Genomic DNA, 21,712 nt, shown 5'->3' with positions numbered 1-21,712 from the left:
GCTATCTTTCCCGTCAGTTTGTTTCTCCAACCCTTTATCAACATCTCCTTCCATCGCATCTTCCAACGCCCAGAGGCGATCTACCTAATTTGCTTCTCGATGCGGCAGACGAAAGAAATTAAAAACTGTTTTTTTTTTTTTTTTTTTTTTCCCTTAAGCTTCCCATACGCGGAATTTTATTTGTAAAAAACAGATTGAATTAAAAAAAATGTAGATATTTAAAATACATATAATAATTGGCAAACCGAAAGTTTCAAAATTCAAAATGTCAGAAATATATATTTAACGAATAATAGGATGAAGGATTACCATCAGAAATAATGTCTTAAAAATAGAAATAGACTTCGTCTGCACTTGGATAGTTTTTAAAAGATATTGCAATGAGTTGAATTTTCATCATTAAATATGTAACTCTCATTTAAATCTCATCGACAGATAAAATATTAATATCTAATCTTGATATATAAAATTTATATTTAATCTATTATGTAAGATTTATATAAATAATTTTTTATATATGAATTATATATATGTATATGAATACTTAATTTTAATTTATCTTTCTCATAAAAATTATAATATATTTCATTCAGTTCATAATATATTACTATGAATGTGTTTCTATAAATCCAAAAATTCGCATCAATTTGACAAGCGTTTTGTGATTGAAATTTAATCATAAGAAAAATTAAGAATTAGATTCTTTCGATTAATAAGAGTTGATAATAAAATGTAATGTGAGAGAATTTGATGAAACAATAATTATTAGAAAATTATTTTAATAAAGAAAACTAATAATCTTTCGGGGTGCTTTTACGCTCACGTGGTGGCATAGTAGTAGTCGTAGTGGTCGTAGTAGTACTCGAAGTGGTGCTCATAGCGGTGGTTGTGATTTCCCAAGTTTCCATGGGTTCGGTGGTCGGCCATTTCGTCACTTCCGGTATTTGATTATCCTCCTCTTGTTCGATCGTGATGGTCGCCGTCATGCTCGCCGGTGGCCTCATCGTCGTCGTCGCGACGGCCGTCGTCGTCGTCGTCGTCGTCGTCGTCGTCGTCGTTGTACGCGAATGATGGTGTTTCTTGCGCGCGTGATAATCCTTCTGCGATTCCACTGTAATTAACGACATTGTACTTGAAACGATGCGAATTAAGGAAACGAAACCGATTGAGACAAGATCGTAGAAAAAACACGAAATTACATATGTACAATAACACGGATAGCTTTTTAATGTCAATATAAAAAAAAAAAATTATAAGTTTATATTTTATTTATAATATATTTTCATTTATATTAAATTGAAGTAGATTATAACCCCTTTGTTGTTTTGGAGGCAATTTTATATATCGTTGAAATATATTTTTATATAAAAATATATGGAAACGATATTATTTTTTTAATATTAAATTATTAAGTAAATTCGATTTCCACATATAAGCTATCTATTAAATAATTCTTAATTCAAACTCTTTCATAAATTTTATCATAATATTTATTATTTCGCGCGCCATTACTTCTGTATAAAATTATCTATTATAGATTCTGCGTTTTACGATAATTCATACTGATATGAGAAATATTGTCATAACTTTCTTTTTTCTTTATAGCATTTCACGGTGCAATAATCAATTCTAAGAAAAACTGTCGACTCGAATCGGCATCGTTGCCTTGAAGTAACTTTAACTTAATACCTTCTCTCGCGCGCGTCAGGAAACGGACGTGTGACCGCAAATAACAAACCGCTAAGCAATATAAAGTGCCGAACGGAGAGCTTGTAAAATTGCAGTTGAATGTACACGTGTAACCATCCGACGCGGAAGTATGAAAGTATCGGAAAAGTCGCGCGGTCCCGTATCGCCAGCGGCACAGCTGCTGCGAAATATTTCAGGTACTGTGGAGGGGACTCTAGGGTGATTACACTTTCAAGGGGCACTGCCTCTCCTCTCACGGGATCCGTGCGAGCAATAATAGGGAACGTAAGATGCGCGTAATAATGTTTTATGAGCAGCAACTTGCAACTTTTATTTTCGCGAAATAGATTATATTTATCAGCATTTGGAAATTGGCTATGAAACGGCGGCGATCCGGTTCTCTGTTTTTCTTTCTTTCTTTTTTTTTTTTAACATGTCAATTATATGTAAAAATTGACAATAATGTGTGTGAAAAATATACTAATAGAATAAATAATTATAAACATATATGTTACAATTGCTCGTATATCAAACAACCTAAATAAAATATATCAGTAGAATTATAAAAATTTCAGAATGAACAAGATTCAGTGATGCGACGATCTCTAACGATCTACGACAGTCTATGCAGTTATACATCGTGATGCTACACGCACAATTGCAATTACACCTGTGTCGAACAAACGACACAGCCCTTATCGATCCTTCTTGACCCCGACGAGTTGTAAAGCACAATGAGTGCAATGGGCTGTATTCAGCCGGTAGATAAGTCATTTAGATACGAAGAAATAGCATCTCCTACTGCGTTCTAGAAATGCATCGTGTCGAGTGCATCGGCAGCTTTTCTGTCTGTTATGCGCTATTTATGCGCTGTAATGTTTGTATATATAATGACTTACAACACAAAAAAAAAGAACTAGCACAGATAACTTTTCTCTAGTAAACTTCCAAGTATTAAATATTAAGTATTTAAGAGCAAATTGAAAACTAAATTTAATTTATTTTAAAATAAGATAAAATTAAAAGATAAAATTAAAGTTGAAAGATAACAATTTATTAATTAGTTCTTACATAATTTATAATGTATCTTCTCTTCAATCTTCAATATTAGACAAATTATTTACATCAAATTCAGCTTAAATTTAAATTCTATTAAAGTCGAATAAAAATTTAAGAAAAGGGGATACAACTTGATGTTAATATATAATAAGTTTATATAACTTACGGCACAATTTATTCTCATAGTAAATCGTGAAAATATTTTCTCACGGATTAAACAGATACGAGATACGCTCGTTGTCGCTCATTAAAACGCCATTTTAATGAAGAATCGAATGCCGATATCGTCACGCGGTTGTTCACGCTGATAACATTTACGAAGATTAATTAAACTTTAGAACAATATATCGTCAGTCTGCATTAATTAACATTCTTACATCGGCTAGTATCCGTTTATTTTTATTTAGTTCCGATAATTCGATATATTGATTTAAATTAATTTTCATATTTTTGCGAATAACTTATCCAAAATATTTATACTTTTTAACAAATAGTTTAACCATTTCAAAAAATATTATTTTTGTTATAAAAAATTAAAAAGTATTGATCATTTTTGCCCCAATATTATATTGTTAAATAATATATAAATAAATGTTTAAAAATTATAAGTAAAATATGTATATATATATATGTATAAATTTCTTTTTATGCAGGATTTCTATTTGTTTTCTTTTTCAATTATAATATTAAAGAAGCGATACATTATAAAAAGAGACAGAAATCAATTTTATAATATTAATATATAATATTATATAATACGTATAATAATATTATAATATTCAAAGATCTCACGTTTTTGACACTAAAAAGTTTTGAAGTATAAAAGCATTACGATGTTTTTACAGTTGCACCCCAATGTAGCTTAAAGTAAACTTTGATTTAAATAGATGTTCTCTATCTACATATATCCATTATTTATAAAAAAAATAGTAAATTGTTAAGCCCGATCTTTCAATCCAAATTACTATTGTAATCGGGATTGCAAATAATGAATGTCTTAAAGAGAATTTGTCACTTACCTACGCAAGGATTCACCCAGAGAAGCCGCTGCCAGCCTAGGCAGCCATAAAGCTGACTGATCTCAGTACCCTTGCACGCGCAATTAGTGTGAAGATCGGTGCCAAGAATACCCAGCATCGCTTTTCTGCATTCCGAAGTTGGTCCGGCGCATTTCTTCGTCACGCTGTCAACCGCGCAGCTCTGTTCGTAATACTCCAATCTAAGTCTAAAAATTTGGTATTTTATTTTTGATATTGCTCTTGGCGATCAACGAAACTATAAACAATTTATGATCAATTCTATCAGCGGTTTGTGTAAGAAAAAAATATAATTGAAGATTTTCAAAGAGTATCAAGGATTACTTTTTGAGAGATAAATTAAAGAGTTAGTAGTTAATATATCGCAAAATTAATACATCGATTATTATGATAGTCACAATCAGCGCTCATACTAATACTTATATGTTTAATAAAAAAAAAAAATAAGATTAATTATTATATTTAAAAATTTATTATACATTCTCTATCATTAGAGAAGACAAATTAATATAAATTAGTACCACACAAGATGTATTTATTCTAAATATTTATAATTTTTTAAAAATGCTAAACGCTATTGCAAAGACTGATATTTATTTGTTAATTAATTATAACTATTTTATTATTGTAGAACGTCAATGATTAGCTGTAATTAAAAATGAGGCTTTATCAAATTATTAAACGAAAAATTGATTTAATTGACAAATAGATTGATTGTCTAAGTCTAGACAAATAATTAAATTAATTAGAAAAATGTCTGAAAGAGTATTTCTGACATTTATTGATAATTATTAAGTGGTATTCTAATAATCATTAAACGTATTCGTATGATTATTAATGTTAACTGATCGAGGGAATTAATGTTGGAATAATAGATAATCGCCGGATGTATATATTCTTCATGACCATACAGACCGTAATTGGTGTAACAATTGATCGATTTGTTCAGGCATTACTCGGATCCGATAATCTAAGGTACTTTCAACACAAGACAAACCTCATATAAATACACGGTTCACCTCGCTGTTTGCTGCACGTGACTTGACGCGAGACAGGACACGTGTCTCTTGATACATAGGTATATATAATGTCAATGAATACATAGCAAAGTATAAACTTTGTTTTCCTAAAATCGTTTCAGCTAAAATATATAATTGTTAATTGTATAATAATGATTTGTGATATAGTGATCATTAATCTATTACTTAATATAATGCACAAATTAATATAATAAAATAAATATACTGTAATTAAAATAAATCTTACATTATATTAGATTTTTATCTATAAATTAGTATTTTTATACAATTTGTATTACAAATTAATAAAAATTACATTATGTACAGATTTCTATAAGTTAAAAATACGCAAATAAATAAAAATAATAACTCCTGTATTAATAAAACATAATAAATTAAGATTAATAAACATTTAGAAAACTTAATAAAAAGTAATAATATAATTAAATAACTTAATTAATAATTAATAAGTTAATCAATGATTAGCCAATCAAATTATTTTGTGCATTATGTTAATAATTATAATAATTTATTGAAATAATTCTAATTTATTTATTACAGCAAACTATTACGGTAAAAATGATAGGCATATATTTCAAGCAATCATTGTAGAAAGCAATTAAATAATAGAAACTATCGAGACATCTTGAAGCGTGGGAATGCATCAAGGTACAAAGTGTGCATCAATAGCACGCGGCAATCGCTCGTTTTCGTATCGTCCATAGATATCTCTAAATGGCAAAATTAAAAATGGATTCGTTCGCCCTCGGCGATAAATCAATTAAAACGCCGATTCAAGCCGTGCGTGCGTGCGTACATGCACGCATGTGCTAATTTAATCGATCGGCGAAGCGCGTACACACGATCCATCGCGCGCGTTTGTGCGCCCCTTCCATTCAATAATTTTAATCCGTTATACCCGCTGGTTTTTTTTTTTTTACTATATTCATTAGCGCAAAGTGTTTTACCCTCCAATATAATGTTTCAATTTTCGTTGTTATATCTGATATTTTATTATTTAATAAAAATAAAAAGAACAGCTAAAATATCTCCAACTTGCAATATACAATATTATACGTGTGTGTGTATTACTGCTTATATATATATATATATATACACACATATATATTTTTTTTAATAGATGAGATATATCATAACAAATTTGATTGATAAAAGATTCTCAACTAATCTATTTATTGAACTCTAAATTATATCTTTTATATCCCGAGTAATAGTAGAATAATCGGCGCCTCAATATATTGCGTGATGATTAAAAGAATGTGTCGAACTAAATGTAAGTTATTGAATTTCTATAAAAAAATGTAAAATAAATATATAATAAATATTTAATATACAAATCATTAGAATGCAAAATATATTTATTTATCAATATAGATATGCAATATAATTTTGTATAAGAAGGATGATGAATCATTATCATTTTAAGAAAACAACACAGTCATATATTCTTAGATCAAAAAATAATATATCTCTGTGTCTTTCTTAATAATCTTTTTTAATAAGTAGGAAAGTTATTTTTTTTAAATTTTTTATGTCTGTATATGTAAATACTTATTTATTCTTAAAAAAAAAAAAAATTTATTATTTGTCGCGTATCTTCGATAATAACGAAATATATAAAAAAAAGTATCTTTTACTAGGGAGAATTATCTTACTTTTAATAGAGAATTTTAGTCAATGTCTAGAATTATAATACATTTTCTGTTCCGTAAAATTAATATAATTAAATAATTGAAATTAATTAAATTTGTATTAATAAGAATAGAGATCACGTGCAGTTTCAGGCAGTAGAGTGACCGGGAATTAGACGAGACATGAATGATGCATCGTCTTATTTTAGAAACTTGCTAAAATTGATTTGCATCAATAATTTAAATTAACTGATTCTAACTGATTGATTAGTCCTTTCTGTCCTTCTCTCTGAACTATATCCTTAAATCTTAAATAATAAAAAGAAAAAAAAAGGAAAAGGAAGAAAGATAGAAAAAGGCAACGTTAATTAATTGGAATAACGTTAATCGATATTTTGATGTTACTCTGATTTTATATATTTCTATGTTATGTGTCGATTGTGTAGCTTTACACTTTGCAACCTTAATTTACGATAGATTTTTTCCTTAATTCAAGATAGACTTTTTAAACTAATTTACGATGTCAAGGTATCAATATTTTTTGAATATTAATCACGTGCGGTTACTATTCTACCTTTATGCCTTGATTATAATATTCATGTACCACTTAGCTTGTATAGAAGCTAATGAACAAAATTCTCAGACCATTTTGCACGAGATGTTTAGCTCAAGTTGTTAAATTGCAATGTATCTTCCGCAAGAAGCTGCCGCTTTAAAAAATGAATTACTCTTCTTCGCATAAAAAAGAGAAAAAGATAAAGTTTCTCTTTTCTCGTCTTTGCAGTTTACCAGGAGATTCTTCACGGCGAGCGAATATCGTCGTACGATGTAAAACGGAGCAAAATTGACATGTAAATAATAATGTCCAATTAGAATGAGACGCGATCTTATCTCGCTGAGTAAACCAAAGAAGTACCCTATTAAACATCGCAAACACGTCATCCCTTATTTTTTTCTCGCGGTTCCGCCGGAACTTTTTCAATTTTAAAGTTAAATCGCGATTCAACAAGATTTATTCGCGCGCTAATGCAATATTTCCTTAGACAAGAGGACATTGGTCGGAGGATCAGTGCGACTATGAGGGATGAAAATAATCGTCCCTTCATTTTCTGCAACACGAGTATGTGGCGGTGTACATGAATGTCGTTTTAAGTAAAGCCGTTTAAGCGCTGAGAAAACCATTTTACTTTATAGGAGAGAGATTTTTGTATCGCTTTGTATCCGATAGAACTTTTAAATCCGATAAAACTATTAAACGATAAAATCGCGATATCAAATCTCATTACGATTTTTTTGAAAATCTTTTAATTCTTAATTCTCTATAATTATAACAAAAAATTCCGCTTTGAGATCAATTTTTTTTTCTTTTTTTGGGTATTGTTCGTAATAATTATTAACCCTAGAATTAAAGCACACATGTTATATACATTAATTTTAACCGGCTACTATTTTATATATTTTTTTCACTTTACGTTTCTGTATGCAAAATCTGTAGCGACGCACGGATAATTTATGAAGAAACACGTAATTTTTCTAAAATATGAATATAATATGCTGCCTCACCTGCAACTTCTAATCTCTTTGCAAGTTTCAGCCAGGCTGTGACACGTCGGCATTTCAGCGCCGTCTATGCGCTGCGCGCACATCGGATGCATTTTTTCTTGCGCCATTATGCACTCGTCCTTTTTGCTATCAGTTTTCCTATAACAGGAAAAACAAAACTACAATAAGACGTAGAAAAATATAAATTTTTCACAAGGTATTATAGTCTACGAAGAAATACTCTTTGTATACAATATATATATGTACATTGTGACTGAAATATTACAAGATAATTGAAATAAAAAGTAATCCATATTTATGTAAAAATAATTAAAAATTTTCAAAGTTGATAGAATTTGAAAACTAATTCTTTTTTATCATTAAATAATTAATTTATCATTAAAAGGCGTATAATTAGTGTATTATAGTGGTCGTAAAAAATTTAAAAAATATATAAGTGATATTTTATAATACATAACGTTTTCTTTTTTCTGTTTAGCTGAAATATCTTTCGAATGATTTTTTTATCACATTGTAACATGACACAGAAATGGACAAGATTGGAATAATTAATTTTTATATTTTCTAACCCACTAATCTGGATTATAATTTACAAATGAGTATTTATATAAGTAGTTCTCTCTCTCTCTCTCTCTCTCTCTCTCTCTCTCTCTCTTTCTCTTTCTCTGTTGCAAGATAATAATATCACAATGCAATAATTATAGAAAATATTTGAGAGAACAGAATTTGCGCGGCATGTATTGTTTAGCAAATGTATAAAGTAACGATTATATATATATATTTACAATCAGCTGCATTTTCTTGTCTTATCTTCTCTGTACTTATTTTAAGACGTATGTTTGAACAAAATGACGGATTCGATGGAAAAGATTGGCACAAAGATTTCGGCGGATAAAAATAAGACGCGAGGCAAGAACGAAAAGTTTCCGCATTGTTTCGCGGTCGAAAGCCACTTAAAAGTTAAAGAAGCCTCGTTAAAAAGGACGGATCTCCTCAAGACTGATTCTCCCGCGCGAGAGGAATATTGGTCACCTTGGAAAATACCGTCGAAATCATCATTGCAACATTTTGAAATCGCTCTCCGTTCTTTCTTTTCTCCTCCTCCTCTCTCTCTCTCTCTCTCTCTCTCTCTCTCTCCCTCTCTTTCTCTCTCTCTCGCGCGCGCGCGCGATTTTTCCTAAGAGCTCATTGTCAGATTTTATAATTGATTGCAGGCTCAATATTAATTTTTAAAATTGGCTTGAAGAAAACTTATCTAATTTCAGCAATTTTTTTTCTTAAATTAATCATTAAGATTATAAAATATTTTGTAAAAGAAATTGCAATTATCTTACGCTAAGGTCAAATTGCATTAACAATTATTTTGTGCCGTAATTTGTATGAAGATTGTTATTTAATATCGGAGAATATAATTTCGTAATTACAAGTATTTTTTCCCATTGTTTTTCTTCTATTAATTCCATCGACTCGGTTTTGTACTTTCTTTCACATGATTTCCCTTCACGTCAATTATATATTCTAAAAGTAATTTATGTTTATAAAATAAATTTATTAAAATCGCGCTAAGAACATTAGTGTGCAACGTGCATGCAACACATAAACAGAGAATTCTTCTTATTTAAAAATAAAATAAGGACAATAATAAGGATTTAACTTGCTAATGCTTCTATCTTTTCATTACGACTACATTGAAGAAAACTTCTCTTCTATCCAGAGAGAAGAAAAGGATGAATAGACGTATTTGTAACGAAATGTTGCGGCACACAAGAAATATTGTGGCTTATCATTACGTCTATATAATTCTAACTTTTCATAATACATGGAACAATGTGGATCGCAGCAATCGTGCGTTCCTTATTTCTTTCCCTTTAATTTATTCGGTCCTGTAATTCCGCATATTGTGCTCATGATTATCTTCGTCCGAACTCAACAGAATGCATAATGCACCGAGCTGCATCAGCTATGGATCGAGATCATGATCTGGCATTTCTGTCAGTTAAACGCATTGCACATTTTCTTTTTCGGCATGTCGATCGGTTGCGCGTAACCGGATGCAACTCGGCATTATGTATCGCGATTCAATAGCTCGATATGCCAGATTTCGGAAAATTTTTCATCGCGAACGTGCGCGCATCGCGCGAGCGTAATTAGGACGCAGAGTTAACAACGCGGCGCGTTCTTCGATTAATTTCCAATTAATTTACAATCGATGCCGATAGTTGATTCGTCGCGCGCAGATGCGTCGCTTGCGCGTTACAATAATAATTCACGTTATTAATTCACATCGCACCGCGCATTGTGTCGCCCGCGATGCGTTAATAATTTAACGCGACTTTCTCGCAACAATAAAAGTCCAATTAAACACTTAACTCAGATGGAATACAAACCGAAAAGCGGTCATCCTCCCAACATATTTTTTCATATCAATATATTTTTTGCTAGAAAATATGCTATTAGAATGAAACGTGAAATATGCGATCTTCGTATTTTCCAAATGAACTGATTTGCAGTAACAAATAATGAATGTAAATAATGAAAAACAGAGAGGGGGAGAGAGAGAGAGAGAAAGTGCAGGACTCTTTAAAATGATATGAAAAAAAGAAAAACAAGTTGAAAATTGTGCACATTAGAAGAGGAATTTTATTTCGCTCACAAAGCTTAAGCTTCTTAAAGCAAACGAGTTTTTCAATTTTGGCTTCCTCATAGAGGAAGTAAATTCAATACCATTATCCTTTAATGATACTCTATTCATATAAAAAGATTTAACAGGATATTTTAAATTTTCCGAAAGTTACAGCGTGCACAGACAATCCTCGAAAAATTCAAAATTTTACAAAAAATGAACCCTTTCACCGATACTCGCCAAATTCAGTACCAATCATTCTTTAATAATACTCTATCCATGTAAAAAAATTTAACCCGATATCTAAAAAATTGCGGAAGTTAGAAGTTGTACCAATATATTGCGTACACATATGGTACACACACACACATACATACATACATGCAGACAGATATTTTCTAGGAATACGAGTTTTCCGTCTCTTAGAACATTCTAAATACATTGGGCACAGAAAACTCGAAGAAAAAAAATTTTGTCGCGAAAACAAAGCTTCCTCTATAAGGAAGTAATACATAAAGAAGTACAAATTGAAATTAAAAAAAATAATATAAGAAACAATGATGAGATAGCAATGGAGTTGAAAAAAGAGATTGCTATATCTATTGAACTAACCTGCAGAGACAGAAAGCGATTTCCACGGAATGTCTGTGATTGGCGGTTTTGTAGAAATGCTGCAGCGCTTCCATGCACTCGTTCCTCGCGCACGTCGTCGAGTCGCAATGATTCAGAACAGGCTGTAGCAGATTCTTGCATTCCGGATCGTTTCTGCGCAAGAGAAAAAATTTTATATTGTTTATTCGGTGTAATCGGTGTCGATTACCAGACTTGAAAACTTACTTGCAAGATGTATAAGCATGATGGCATGTGCTGGGCAGAATAAGTTTAACTGGCGGCTGAATTTTGTCGATTTCCGACATGGACGATGTTGATGTCACGCCTATTTCTAGAAAATAAATAAAAAAAAAAAAAAATTACTGAACAGAAAGCGCTAAGTCGATAATTAGGAAGCTAATAGGGCCTGATTTTAATTCTTTTGCACGTCATGGATTGTGCATCTTTAAGCGAAACAATAGTATAAATCACATTTTCTTATTCTATATAAAAGAAAAGGGCAATTAATTTAAAATCCGATTATTATATCATAATATCTCTTTTCAATGTCAGTCCATTATTATAAATTTTATAAAATAAAGATTTAAAAAAATTTTATGTATCTGTTGCAAGTTAAGAAAAAGCTTAATGTTTATAAAAGTGAAATATAAGAAATACAGTTGCGCGATTCATATTGATTCTAAATATGAAACCGGAATTTTTGTATAGAAAATACACGTTTATTGTATGAAAATGATAAAAAATATTTTATTCCAAGTATTGCCCATTGCTAGCTATACATTTTTCCCATCTCTCTGACAATTTGTGGATGCCACGCCAAAAAAACTGTTGCTCCTTTGAGGCAAACCAGTCATCGAGCCATTTTCGTACATTTTCGTAAGAAGTGAAGCGCTGCTCAGCAAGTGCGAGTCCCATCGATGCAAATAAGTAGTAATCGGATGGAGCCAAGTCTGGTGAGTAAGCCGCATGCGAAAGTATTTCCCAACTAAACGCCTCAATCGTTTCCTTGACCGGTTTTGCTGTGCGCGATGATGCATTATCATGAAGCAAAATCACTTTGTGTCGCCTTTTTTGATATTCTGGTCGTTTTTCACGCAAAGCCTGATTCAAATCGAGTTGTTGTTGCGTTTGAGCGTCATCCTCATCCAACAATGTTTGCAATTCGCTGTCTTCAAACTTTTTCGGTGGTCTTGCACGTTCTTCGTTTCTCGCGTCAAAATCGCCACTTTTGAATTTTTTAAACCACTCAAAGCACTGTGATTTACCAAGAGCATGCTCACCGTAAGCTTCGACAAGCATTCGATGCGATTCTGCAGCAGTTTTCTTCAAATGGTAACGGAAAATCAATGCTGTCCGCAAATCGTAGTTTCCAGGCACAAAATTCGACATGTTCAACGCTATTAAATACTATGCTGTTGTATGAAACTTGTATTGTTATGAGTTGAAAATCTTTATCAGATGTCAAAACAAGAAAATGGCGCCAATGACGCGATTTGACGGTAACTACATTGACAGCTAGGGCCAGCTATGGGCAAATTCCGCTTTCATATTTATATACCTGGTATACACCATATGCACGGACACGCATTCACAAAATGTCTTACTTTAAATTTATATTGATCGAGTACGCGTATGAAAATAAGAAAATAAAATTTTCATTATAACGGGTGAAACTTTTCCAATTAGCGCCATGTTATGCAGTTGTACCACAGGCGCGCGCGGTCGTATTTGATAAATTGTGAAAAGCATCGTTTATCATGAATACGTCTACTATTGTATGACGTCAAGATTCTTCCAGCACAAATTGAAACGCTAGCTTCTATCATCGATCGCAACATCGAGCGCAACACCTTTCCTTAAAAAAGATCGATATCGATGTAGTTAAACATGGTAGCCTGAGCTCTTCGTCCATTATATATGTAATGTTTACACAGCCACTGAGGAGACCCACTTTTCTCACCGGTGGACACAAATAAATGATAAATCATCAGCGTCGTACCGAGTGCATTGACGCGTTATAAAAAAAAAAAAAAAAAAAAACGATGAATATCGTCTCTCCGTTATATCCAAGAGCTCCGTGAACGCTCATGAATTAGAATTGGAACAAATGATTAAAATCTCATTATCATTTAAATGCAATGTTATTAAAATTCACAAAATTTTTGATCAAATTTGATGAAACCAAAAAATTGATCAGACCAGATTATTCTGACCTTTTAAACGAATATTTTCCCTATGGATTACAAGAGAAGAGAAATCGATATTTCGCGTCCTGCAAAATGTTTCCCCGATTGGAAACATAACAAGGGATCGTCGTGGAAATATTTGTTGCACGATTCCAGATTTCATAATAGAATCAAATCCAACAAATAATTATCATGGGAGGAGGAAAAGGGTAGTTTCCTCCTCCCTTCAATGACGAATGACTATCATGATTAACCATCTGTCATGATTAACATCCCCTCTTCGATTGATGGACTCCGGCGACGGGGTTAATGATCGCGGGAAAGAAACGCCCGTAAATATCGGGAAGAAAGAAAGAAGCTACCTTTTAGCCGCATAGAGGGGGGAAAAGAAGAGTCTAGGATTCCCCATGAGAAGAGCCGCCCTATCAGATGACTGACCATAACTCAACCACCATAGCGAGCGTGGCTACGACGCACTTTATTAAGACAAACGAGCGCCCGCCAAACCCCTGGCAGTCCTTCGGAGGCCTTAATCGCACCCCTGAATCGTTTGTAAGCTATGTATTGTATATACGTGTATTTGTTTCGACATACAGAAAGGAATACCGATTACTGTTTAAAGTTTCAATAAAAGCGGCGATCAAAGATAGATAATTTTTACAGAAAATTGCAGTAATACGATATAACAAAAAAATGTTAGTTTTAAAGTGTAAAAGTTTTAAAAAAAAAATTATTCTAGCTTTTATCAAATTAATATTAAGTATAAAGATTAATGGAAAATATATTATTTAGTTTTAAAAGACTCTCTTGATATTTTTAAATAATTCCGATATATTCGATTATTAATAACGAGAATTTGAAGAGAAATTAAAAATATCTCCTTCTATTTTTATGTGTATTGATTTAATAAAAGTCGGAAGTAACATATATGAGACCGCAGATACCGAAGTCCGACAAGATTGAAATGTATTTCGAAGATTGTCAGAACGTAAATCGGAACACGCATCAAGCACATTTCCGATAGAATATCAATATTACAAGTTTCAGATCCGTTCGGCGCATCGCAGGAAGAAGAACAAGGGCAATTCCGAACGGCAGTAATTGAAACTCGTGTCACCTGACCAACTTCTCGAAATCGATACCGGGCTCGCTTTTGCGGGTCGCAAGATATATCGCGGTTTCTCGATCGGATGAGGATCTCTCTTCGGTGACACAGGTGCACGGATGCAGAAACTTGCTTGGCGACTCATTAGACTTTCGTACGAACGACATCATTTGCTCGTGGAGAATGCAGCCGGTTAAAACGTCGCGAGTAAAGCATGTGCTCATCCTATGCTCAGCACTTAGGCTAACGGTGGCAAATATTGTATAAAGTGCACTTTTCGCGATATCAAGCGAGAGAAATCGTGTTTATCTCAAATAAAAGATATCCTCGATATTGATTTGAATATCTAAGCGTTTTACAAAGTACTAAAATTAATTAGAAAAATGTAAATTATATAAGATCCTACAGACTAATATATTGTCGATAAAAAAATTTGATAAGAAAAAAAGCGCCAGGTAAGAGATACTAGTAAGTTAATATTCTCAGTTCTGTGACTGACCAACACAAATATTTTTAATATCTTTGTATTAGTTATTTTAAAGCAAGAGAACGCACATATATTTCTTACAACATCAATAAATCCACGCGCGCGTTTTAATTCGGTAAAATAGATTCATATAGATATATATATATATATATAAAATGAGACACAATGAGACACATCACATAGAAAGGATGAAATGTGACAGGAGCTGTCAGGATGTTTGAAACCCTTCAAACCAGATTGTAATTTACGCTTGACTTCACGTTCCTGTGACTTCTATTAAATTTCACTTATTACACCCAGAATCGTGAATGCGTCTTTTAAGCTCGTGGCCGCGATTTTTGTCGCGATGCAGCGCGAAGTTGACGGGAACGCAAACTCGTCGGTTAACGAAATTGCGAAGTTTAACGTCAACGCTCAACGTGACTTGTCTGTTCGTATTGCATATTCAGCGCAGACATTAAACTGGCGAGAAGCACATCCCGACGTTGCGCGATCCTAACGATCGAAAGCGGTTGTTAAAGAAGATCAAGATTCATAGTGTAATTCACTTTCTCATTCGTCGCAAGACCAGTTCGAGAAATCTAAAATTATTAATTCTTCTTCATAGCCGTGAGCTTTAGCGTTAAATTAATAAAATCGACTGAAATTTTCTCATTATATATTCGATTTGAACATTAAATGTTTTATGTAAAAAAATATTGAACGTGATACGTAAAAATTAAATTAGATAAAATTAAATAAGACGTTTGTCTCTGTAATATAAATTTATAACGATAATATACCCCTTCATATTTTATTTCTTTTATGTCATATTTTGTTCTTTTATTTTATTAGTGTAAATTAAATATGTCTAAAATTAAATATTGTCTAAAATTTTATTACATTTAAATATATATATATATATATATATGTATATATAACTTAATGTAATGAAGAACTCAAAAATATATAAAGAAACCAAGTTTAAAGAGAAAAAGAAACAAACAAATCAAATAATGATAGAAAAACTCTTCTCTATAATTTACATTATATAATAATAGTATTAATTTGACAGTTCTTTTAATAAAATAATCATGTATATAACAAATTATTTTAATATGCAAAATAAAAGGGAAAATACACAATCTGTCAAATGTGACGATTAATAAAGAAACGAGCAAATATTGTGTGCTAATTAATTATTAGCCTACTATCGTAGAGCACATCTCGGTTTTATAACAGTTATTTATATATGTGAAACCGCAATAAATATCCGTAATTGATCGGCCAACCGAGTAATTAGCGCAGCTGTAATTGAGAGAAAATCGGTTTAAAGAAATGCGCAAAACGTTGAGCGAGAAGCGTTTCCCGATCGCAATTGTATTTCCCATATTTGACGTTAATTGGTCGCGCAGGCAATTAGCAATAATTATAGAGAAACAAGATCTGCGCTGGTGCCAAAAACACTGGCTAATCGCGACTGTTATTTACAGCGTGATGTCAGACAAAAAATTTACCAACGATCTAATATTATTGTACTTTAATCAATGAAAAGTCTAAATTAGTTTATCTACGTTATTTCCAATAAACTGTAACATTTATCTTTTTAGGAAAAAATATAACAAAACAAAAAAAAGATCCCTGTTTTAAAGCTGCAAGATAAGCACGATAAACCTTCTTGGTTATGAAATATATTTTTATATTTCTTAAATCTTTTATTTCGTTTTAGCAAAACTAAAATAAAAAAAAAAAATTTTTGTAAGTTTACAGCTCGTGTGCTATATATTATATTATACATTTCAGTTGTTTTATTATTTTAGGAAAAGAGACAACAGTATTATAAAACTTCGATATCTTCGAATAATCAACTTTACATGTTTTTGAAAAAATTGGTTTTATACTTAATTTTTTTCTGGTTTCTTAACTACTCAGATGCCGAAAATGTATATAGACGATAGATATCATATCGCAACGTTAACTAGTTAATAAGAAACTGGCCAAAGAATTTGTCAATTGACAAGAAAAGCGGGCGTAACGCGAGATATTATTAGATAGGATTTTAATTACTAGTTGTTTCTTTCGTGGTGTTAATTGCTGCAGCAGAATTCCAATGTGTCTATCTGGATACATGTGCAAGCGTGGTTTTTTCATTTCTTTTTTCTTCATCTTTTTTTACGTTCATCATTCCCTTGAACATGACAATGTACAAATAAATGGATACGTGACGTAGACACAAATCGTTATCGACAAAACTAAACAATTATAATTATAATAAATGCCCTGTTATAATTATTATAATTATAATGAACGAGTACTGATGTTCATCGAAAACACGATATCTACTGTCAATTGGCAGTATTCCGAATGCTATAATATTTTGTGAGCAAATTTTGATATGATTTATTAAATTGAGCAAATAATAGAAAATAAATCTTTATATATTTAGAAATTTAGCTCTGATATTTGTCAGATTGCAGATATGTAATTTGATTGAGAAGATTGAAATATAGTTAAACTACATGGCAAATAAAAATTCTTTATTTAGTATTTCTAATTTAACATAAAAAAAAAATTGTTGAAAAATAGATTTTGATGGTGATAAATTTGACAAAGGAAGTGACAAGGTGTCAAGATATTTTTGCAGCTACAAATTCGCAATTTTACAAATTCTTTTTTTTTGGAATTTTATTTTATTTGATATGAGTCATTTTAAAATTAAAAAAAAGCAGTATATGTATGTGTGACTATAAATCATTGCCCCATAAAAGTTTCTATCTGTGTTTCAGTTGAGCGTACCATATACAATACAAATAAATACGAAAAGAACTTGAAAATATAGACAGAACAGAATTAATCTCCTGACAGAAAATATTTCTCTTAATCAATAACGAATGAGAGATCAAGTGAATGCGCTTGCTTTTTCAAGCGAGTTTCTCTCGTGTACGAGAAATGGCGGTTTCACTGTATGTAAAATCGTAGTATAATATCGAATACGACGAAAACTTGGGCAAATCTTGGGCACGATGGCGGATTAAAGTTCGAAATCCGGCGGCTTGAGAAATAATATGCGAACGCGCAAAAGAGATACGAGAAGCGGCAGGAAATGAGAGTAACCGGAGAGAAAGTCGAAATTAAATTAAACTTTCGCCGCGATAAATCTTACTCGTTGAGGTGATATCTTTGCGAGATGCGATCGATCGTCCGCTCTTTCATCGTGTCGACGAAAGATCGCGATCGTCGAAGTAGTCTGAAGATTAATTCCTACTATTTGCCCGTTCGATCATTTATCTTGATTACCCGCGGATTAATAATTGTTGATATTATATTTTTATTATATTTTCTATATATATATTTTTCGAAACTTTTTCTATTTATAAAGTTTCTAAAAAACTCAGCTGTAATTGATATATTTATATTAAGTATCATATAATCTTGTTTTCTTTTTAATTGTATGCAGAAATAATATAATATATATTTTTCTCGCTATATATTTTTATTATATAATTTTTTCAGGATAATATCTGCATAATTTTAATTTTATAGTATAGTATATTATATAATGTATGGTATATACATATATAATTATTTAATTATTTATAATTAAATAATAAAATAAAACTATGTATACAACATATAAAATAGAAACATTGAAAATAAAATACTATAAAGGAGTAAAAGTTTAAAAAATCAGTTTTTGCAGGTATCTCGATATATATATTGTATATATATATACCAAATGAAGCAATTTATTTATTTGGTATGTAATAAACTTGCACGTGGAAATATATTTTTTGCATGAAAACTAATGAATTTCACTTTTTGGTGCATTGAATCGGTTCACTGGGAAGCATTTCTATTGTAATTAATTATCACTATTCGATATTGAAACGGATATGTTTTTTTTCCGTCAGGAACACGAAAAATTATGTCGGAAACGCAAAAATTCACCCAACCGCGATGTAATTAATATTTTCTGCGGATATATGTTATATAAATTTTAATATTATGTTATACATTTTCAAAATTCTATCGTAATACGATAAACTTCCTCCCTCTCTCTCTCTCTCTTTTATTTATCTCGTTTTCTGTATTTGCCATATGCAAACAGATTTGAATAAAAAATGTTTACCGCGTCACATTTATTTCTCGCGTATGAAAATTAATTTTTAGTTTTTGTCTTTTTTTTTTTTTTAAATAAGAGTGCACAATTATTTTTGCATTTTATTGCTACGTCTTATAAAGATAGAGAAATGAAACATTTGCAATACATTCTTGTATAAAACGACTCATTGCTGTTCGTCGAAACTAATGACAATTACCGCATCACAATCAACAATGAAAGTCATATACATAAAAATAGTCTCATATATCCATTTTCTCTAGGTTTGCCTCGTGCAAAACTCACGTATCCATCAACTGTATGCTGTCGCGGGCAGTTTGTAGAAAGATACGAATTCGCGCGGCACATTAAAACAAATGGAATTTTTCATGACGTGCAACAGTGATGTTGCGATATTTTCAACATTTTTAATCCACCGCCACAAGCAGAAGTGATCATCTTGGTGGAAAAATTTATGATTCTGCATCGGGCGCGTTGTTACTTGTACTGATTGCGTCCAATTGCGTGAATATCGAAGAATGCAGTCGTTGGCAGTTCAGTTTTCACGCGTCATTTCGCATAAGATAGTTCATGGTAACGATGAACACAGACAAGACAATTTAAATAGTTCAATTTTTTTAAATTATAAAATGTATATTTGATAATAAATATAATATTATAAGTAATTTTAAAATTAAAATAATTCGTATATCTTTATGTTATATGTATAATACAAAGGAATATATATAATTAATGATAGATATACGTATATTTCTAAGATCATTATATTAATATGAAACTATTTTAACTTTATATTTAGTCAAAAATCAAGTCAAATTAAGTCAGTCACATTTATTCTGCACGAGATGCAATATCCATTTTTATTCGCACATATGGCCACATTCTTTAAAAGATAATCTATTAGCGTACTAATTTGTTTAACATGTTAAGAATAAGATTACAATGGCGATGGAAAACTCACGTTCGAGATCATCAGTTTGATTTCTCTTGTGATGAATCCGATGATGATGGCTGATTGGGATAGGGATTTGCTTCATGGTGAGTAGATCCCGATGCTTAGCGTCGATCAATGGATTTTCCAATTGCGACTCAATCACTTCGAAGCTGGTAGAATTGTCAGGATGGGCGATGACCTTCACTGTAAACGACCGAGCGTAACAAGTTGCGCATAGAGAAAGTAATCTTCGCAATAAATCCACGCGAAAGAGGACGTCCTTTAACAGGATCTTTCATTCATCTCCCTTATAAAGAGGAAACGGAAGAAAAATCGTGATCGCGCGCAATTTGGAAAATTATAGGGGAATCGCGCCCATTTGAAATTACAGCTACCCCTCGCTTGTTGCGAAATTGCAAAAGCATCATCTTTGAATAATCTACGAAAATATTTATGATGACAGCGAAATTTGCTGTGAATGATGCCGCAGCGCAATGCGACGAATCTGAAAAATTAATGCAACAAAATTGAAAGCTTTTTTTTCTCAGCTACTGCAATCGCATCAGAAAGAGGCTAAGAACGAGGCAAATGATTAATCACGACTTTCTGATCCGTCTTAAGTGCACTCAGAGGCATTAGATAATTTTTTTTTTTTTTTACTGAATAAAGAAATAAGCAAAGAAGTTATTGCCCTTCCATCTGCAATAAAATTTATTCTTTTTTTTTCATTAATAAATAAAAAAAAGGTCTCAGATAATTCGAAATATTGAAGAACGCTTAAGATGAATATTTCCTTAATAATCGAGATCTGTTTTCGATAATAATAATATGTCATGTCTATAATAAAATTATTATCTTATATAATACAGTATTATCATTTCTTTTTTCACTTTTTATAATATTTGTATAAGAAACATTAAATTTTACTGTTCGATTTTTTAAATTCGATTGATCCTTATATTAATATTAACGTAATTAATAATTTTAGTTTTTATTACGTTAAAACGAAATAAAATACTTATAAATTCTAATATTTTTGAAAAAATGTTATTAATATATTAAAAAATTATTTCTAAAGTGCGTCAAAATAATTCAAAATGTGGTAAGCTAAGAATTATAAAAGAATGTATTAACTAGTAACATAAATTTTTAATCTTCCCTTCCATCTTGCTATCAAAAATTCATTCACATTAATTCTCTCTGTTACTATTGTAATATTATAAGACAGCATCAAATATATATCTTTATCCATAATCTACCTATTCTATATTTATTGTACATGCGTTTATTGTACATAAATAATCAGTTCCTCTTGCTGTTAAATTAACGAAGCGGATTACATTGACAGATAAATGGATATTTTCATTTTTCATATCAATTTTATATTCTTAATTTTAAGGAAATATAAATTGTAAAAATTTTTTTTCTTACTTGATTAATTATCGTAATTAATAAAATTAATTAAACTTAACAGCTTTCTTATCTCGATCGATCATTTCCAATTCTAATTAAAAATTTTTCATACCATCAATTCACCTCTCTCCGTTTCTAATTTCTCGAATCTGTCGTTGTCAAAGTACGATTAAAGAAAAGACACGATTGTGTCCACCATCGCAGTGCTCGACATACTCGCGCGATTTGACGTTT

The 21,712-nt window shown here is 31.2% G+C and overlaps 1 protein-coding gene across 4 annotated transcripts in view; it reads right to left on the bottom strand.

The window, feature by feature from the left end:
• Gfrl (Glial cell line-derived neurotrophic family receptor-like) overlaps positions 1–21,712 on the bottom strand; it is a 286,917-nt gene that overhangs the window by 30,386 nt on the left and 234,819 nt on the right. For 3 of the 4 annotated variants that reach the window (XM_070308329.1, XM_070308330.1, XM_070308331.1), the window contains 6 exons: positions 20,093–20,269; positions 11,480–11,585; positions 11,255–11,407; positions 8,020–8,157; positions 3,768–3,973; positions 824–1,111 (listed from right to left, as the gene is read on the bottom strand). In XM_070308329.1, the coding sequence (XP_070164430.1) occupies positions 824–1,111; positions 3,768–3,973; positions 8,020–8,157; positions 11,255–11,407; positions 11,480–11,585; positions 20,093–20,269 (1,068 nt within the window). The remainder of the gene's footprint in view (positions 1–823; positions 1,112–3,767; positions 3,974–8,019; positions 8,158–11,254; positions 11,408–11,479; positions 11,586–20,092; positions 20,270–21,712) is intronic. The other variant, XM_070308333.1, reaches the window with a different exon arrangement.

The sequence above is a fragment of the Polyergus mexicanus genome, unplaced genomic scaffold (genome assembly GCF_030449975.1).
Source record: "Polyergus mexicanus isolate NDT 795.1 unplaced genomic scaffold, iyPolMexi1.0 SCAF_15, whole genome shotgun sequence".
Classification (NCBI taxonomy): Eukaryota; Metazoa; Arthropoda; class Insecta; order Hymenoptera; family Formicidae; genus Polyergus; species Polyergus mexicanus.
Note: the sequence above shows the minus strand (reverse complement) of the source record. Positions and strands in the feature narration are given on the sequence as shown.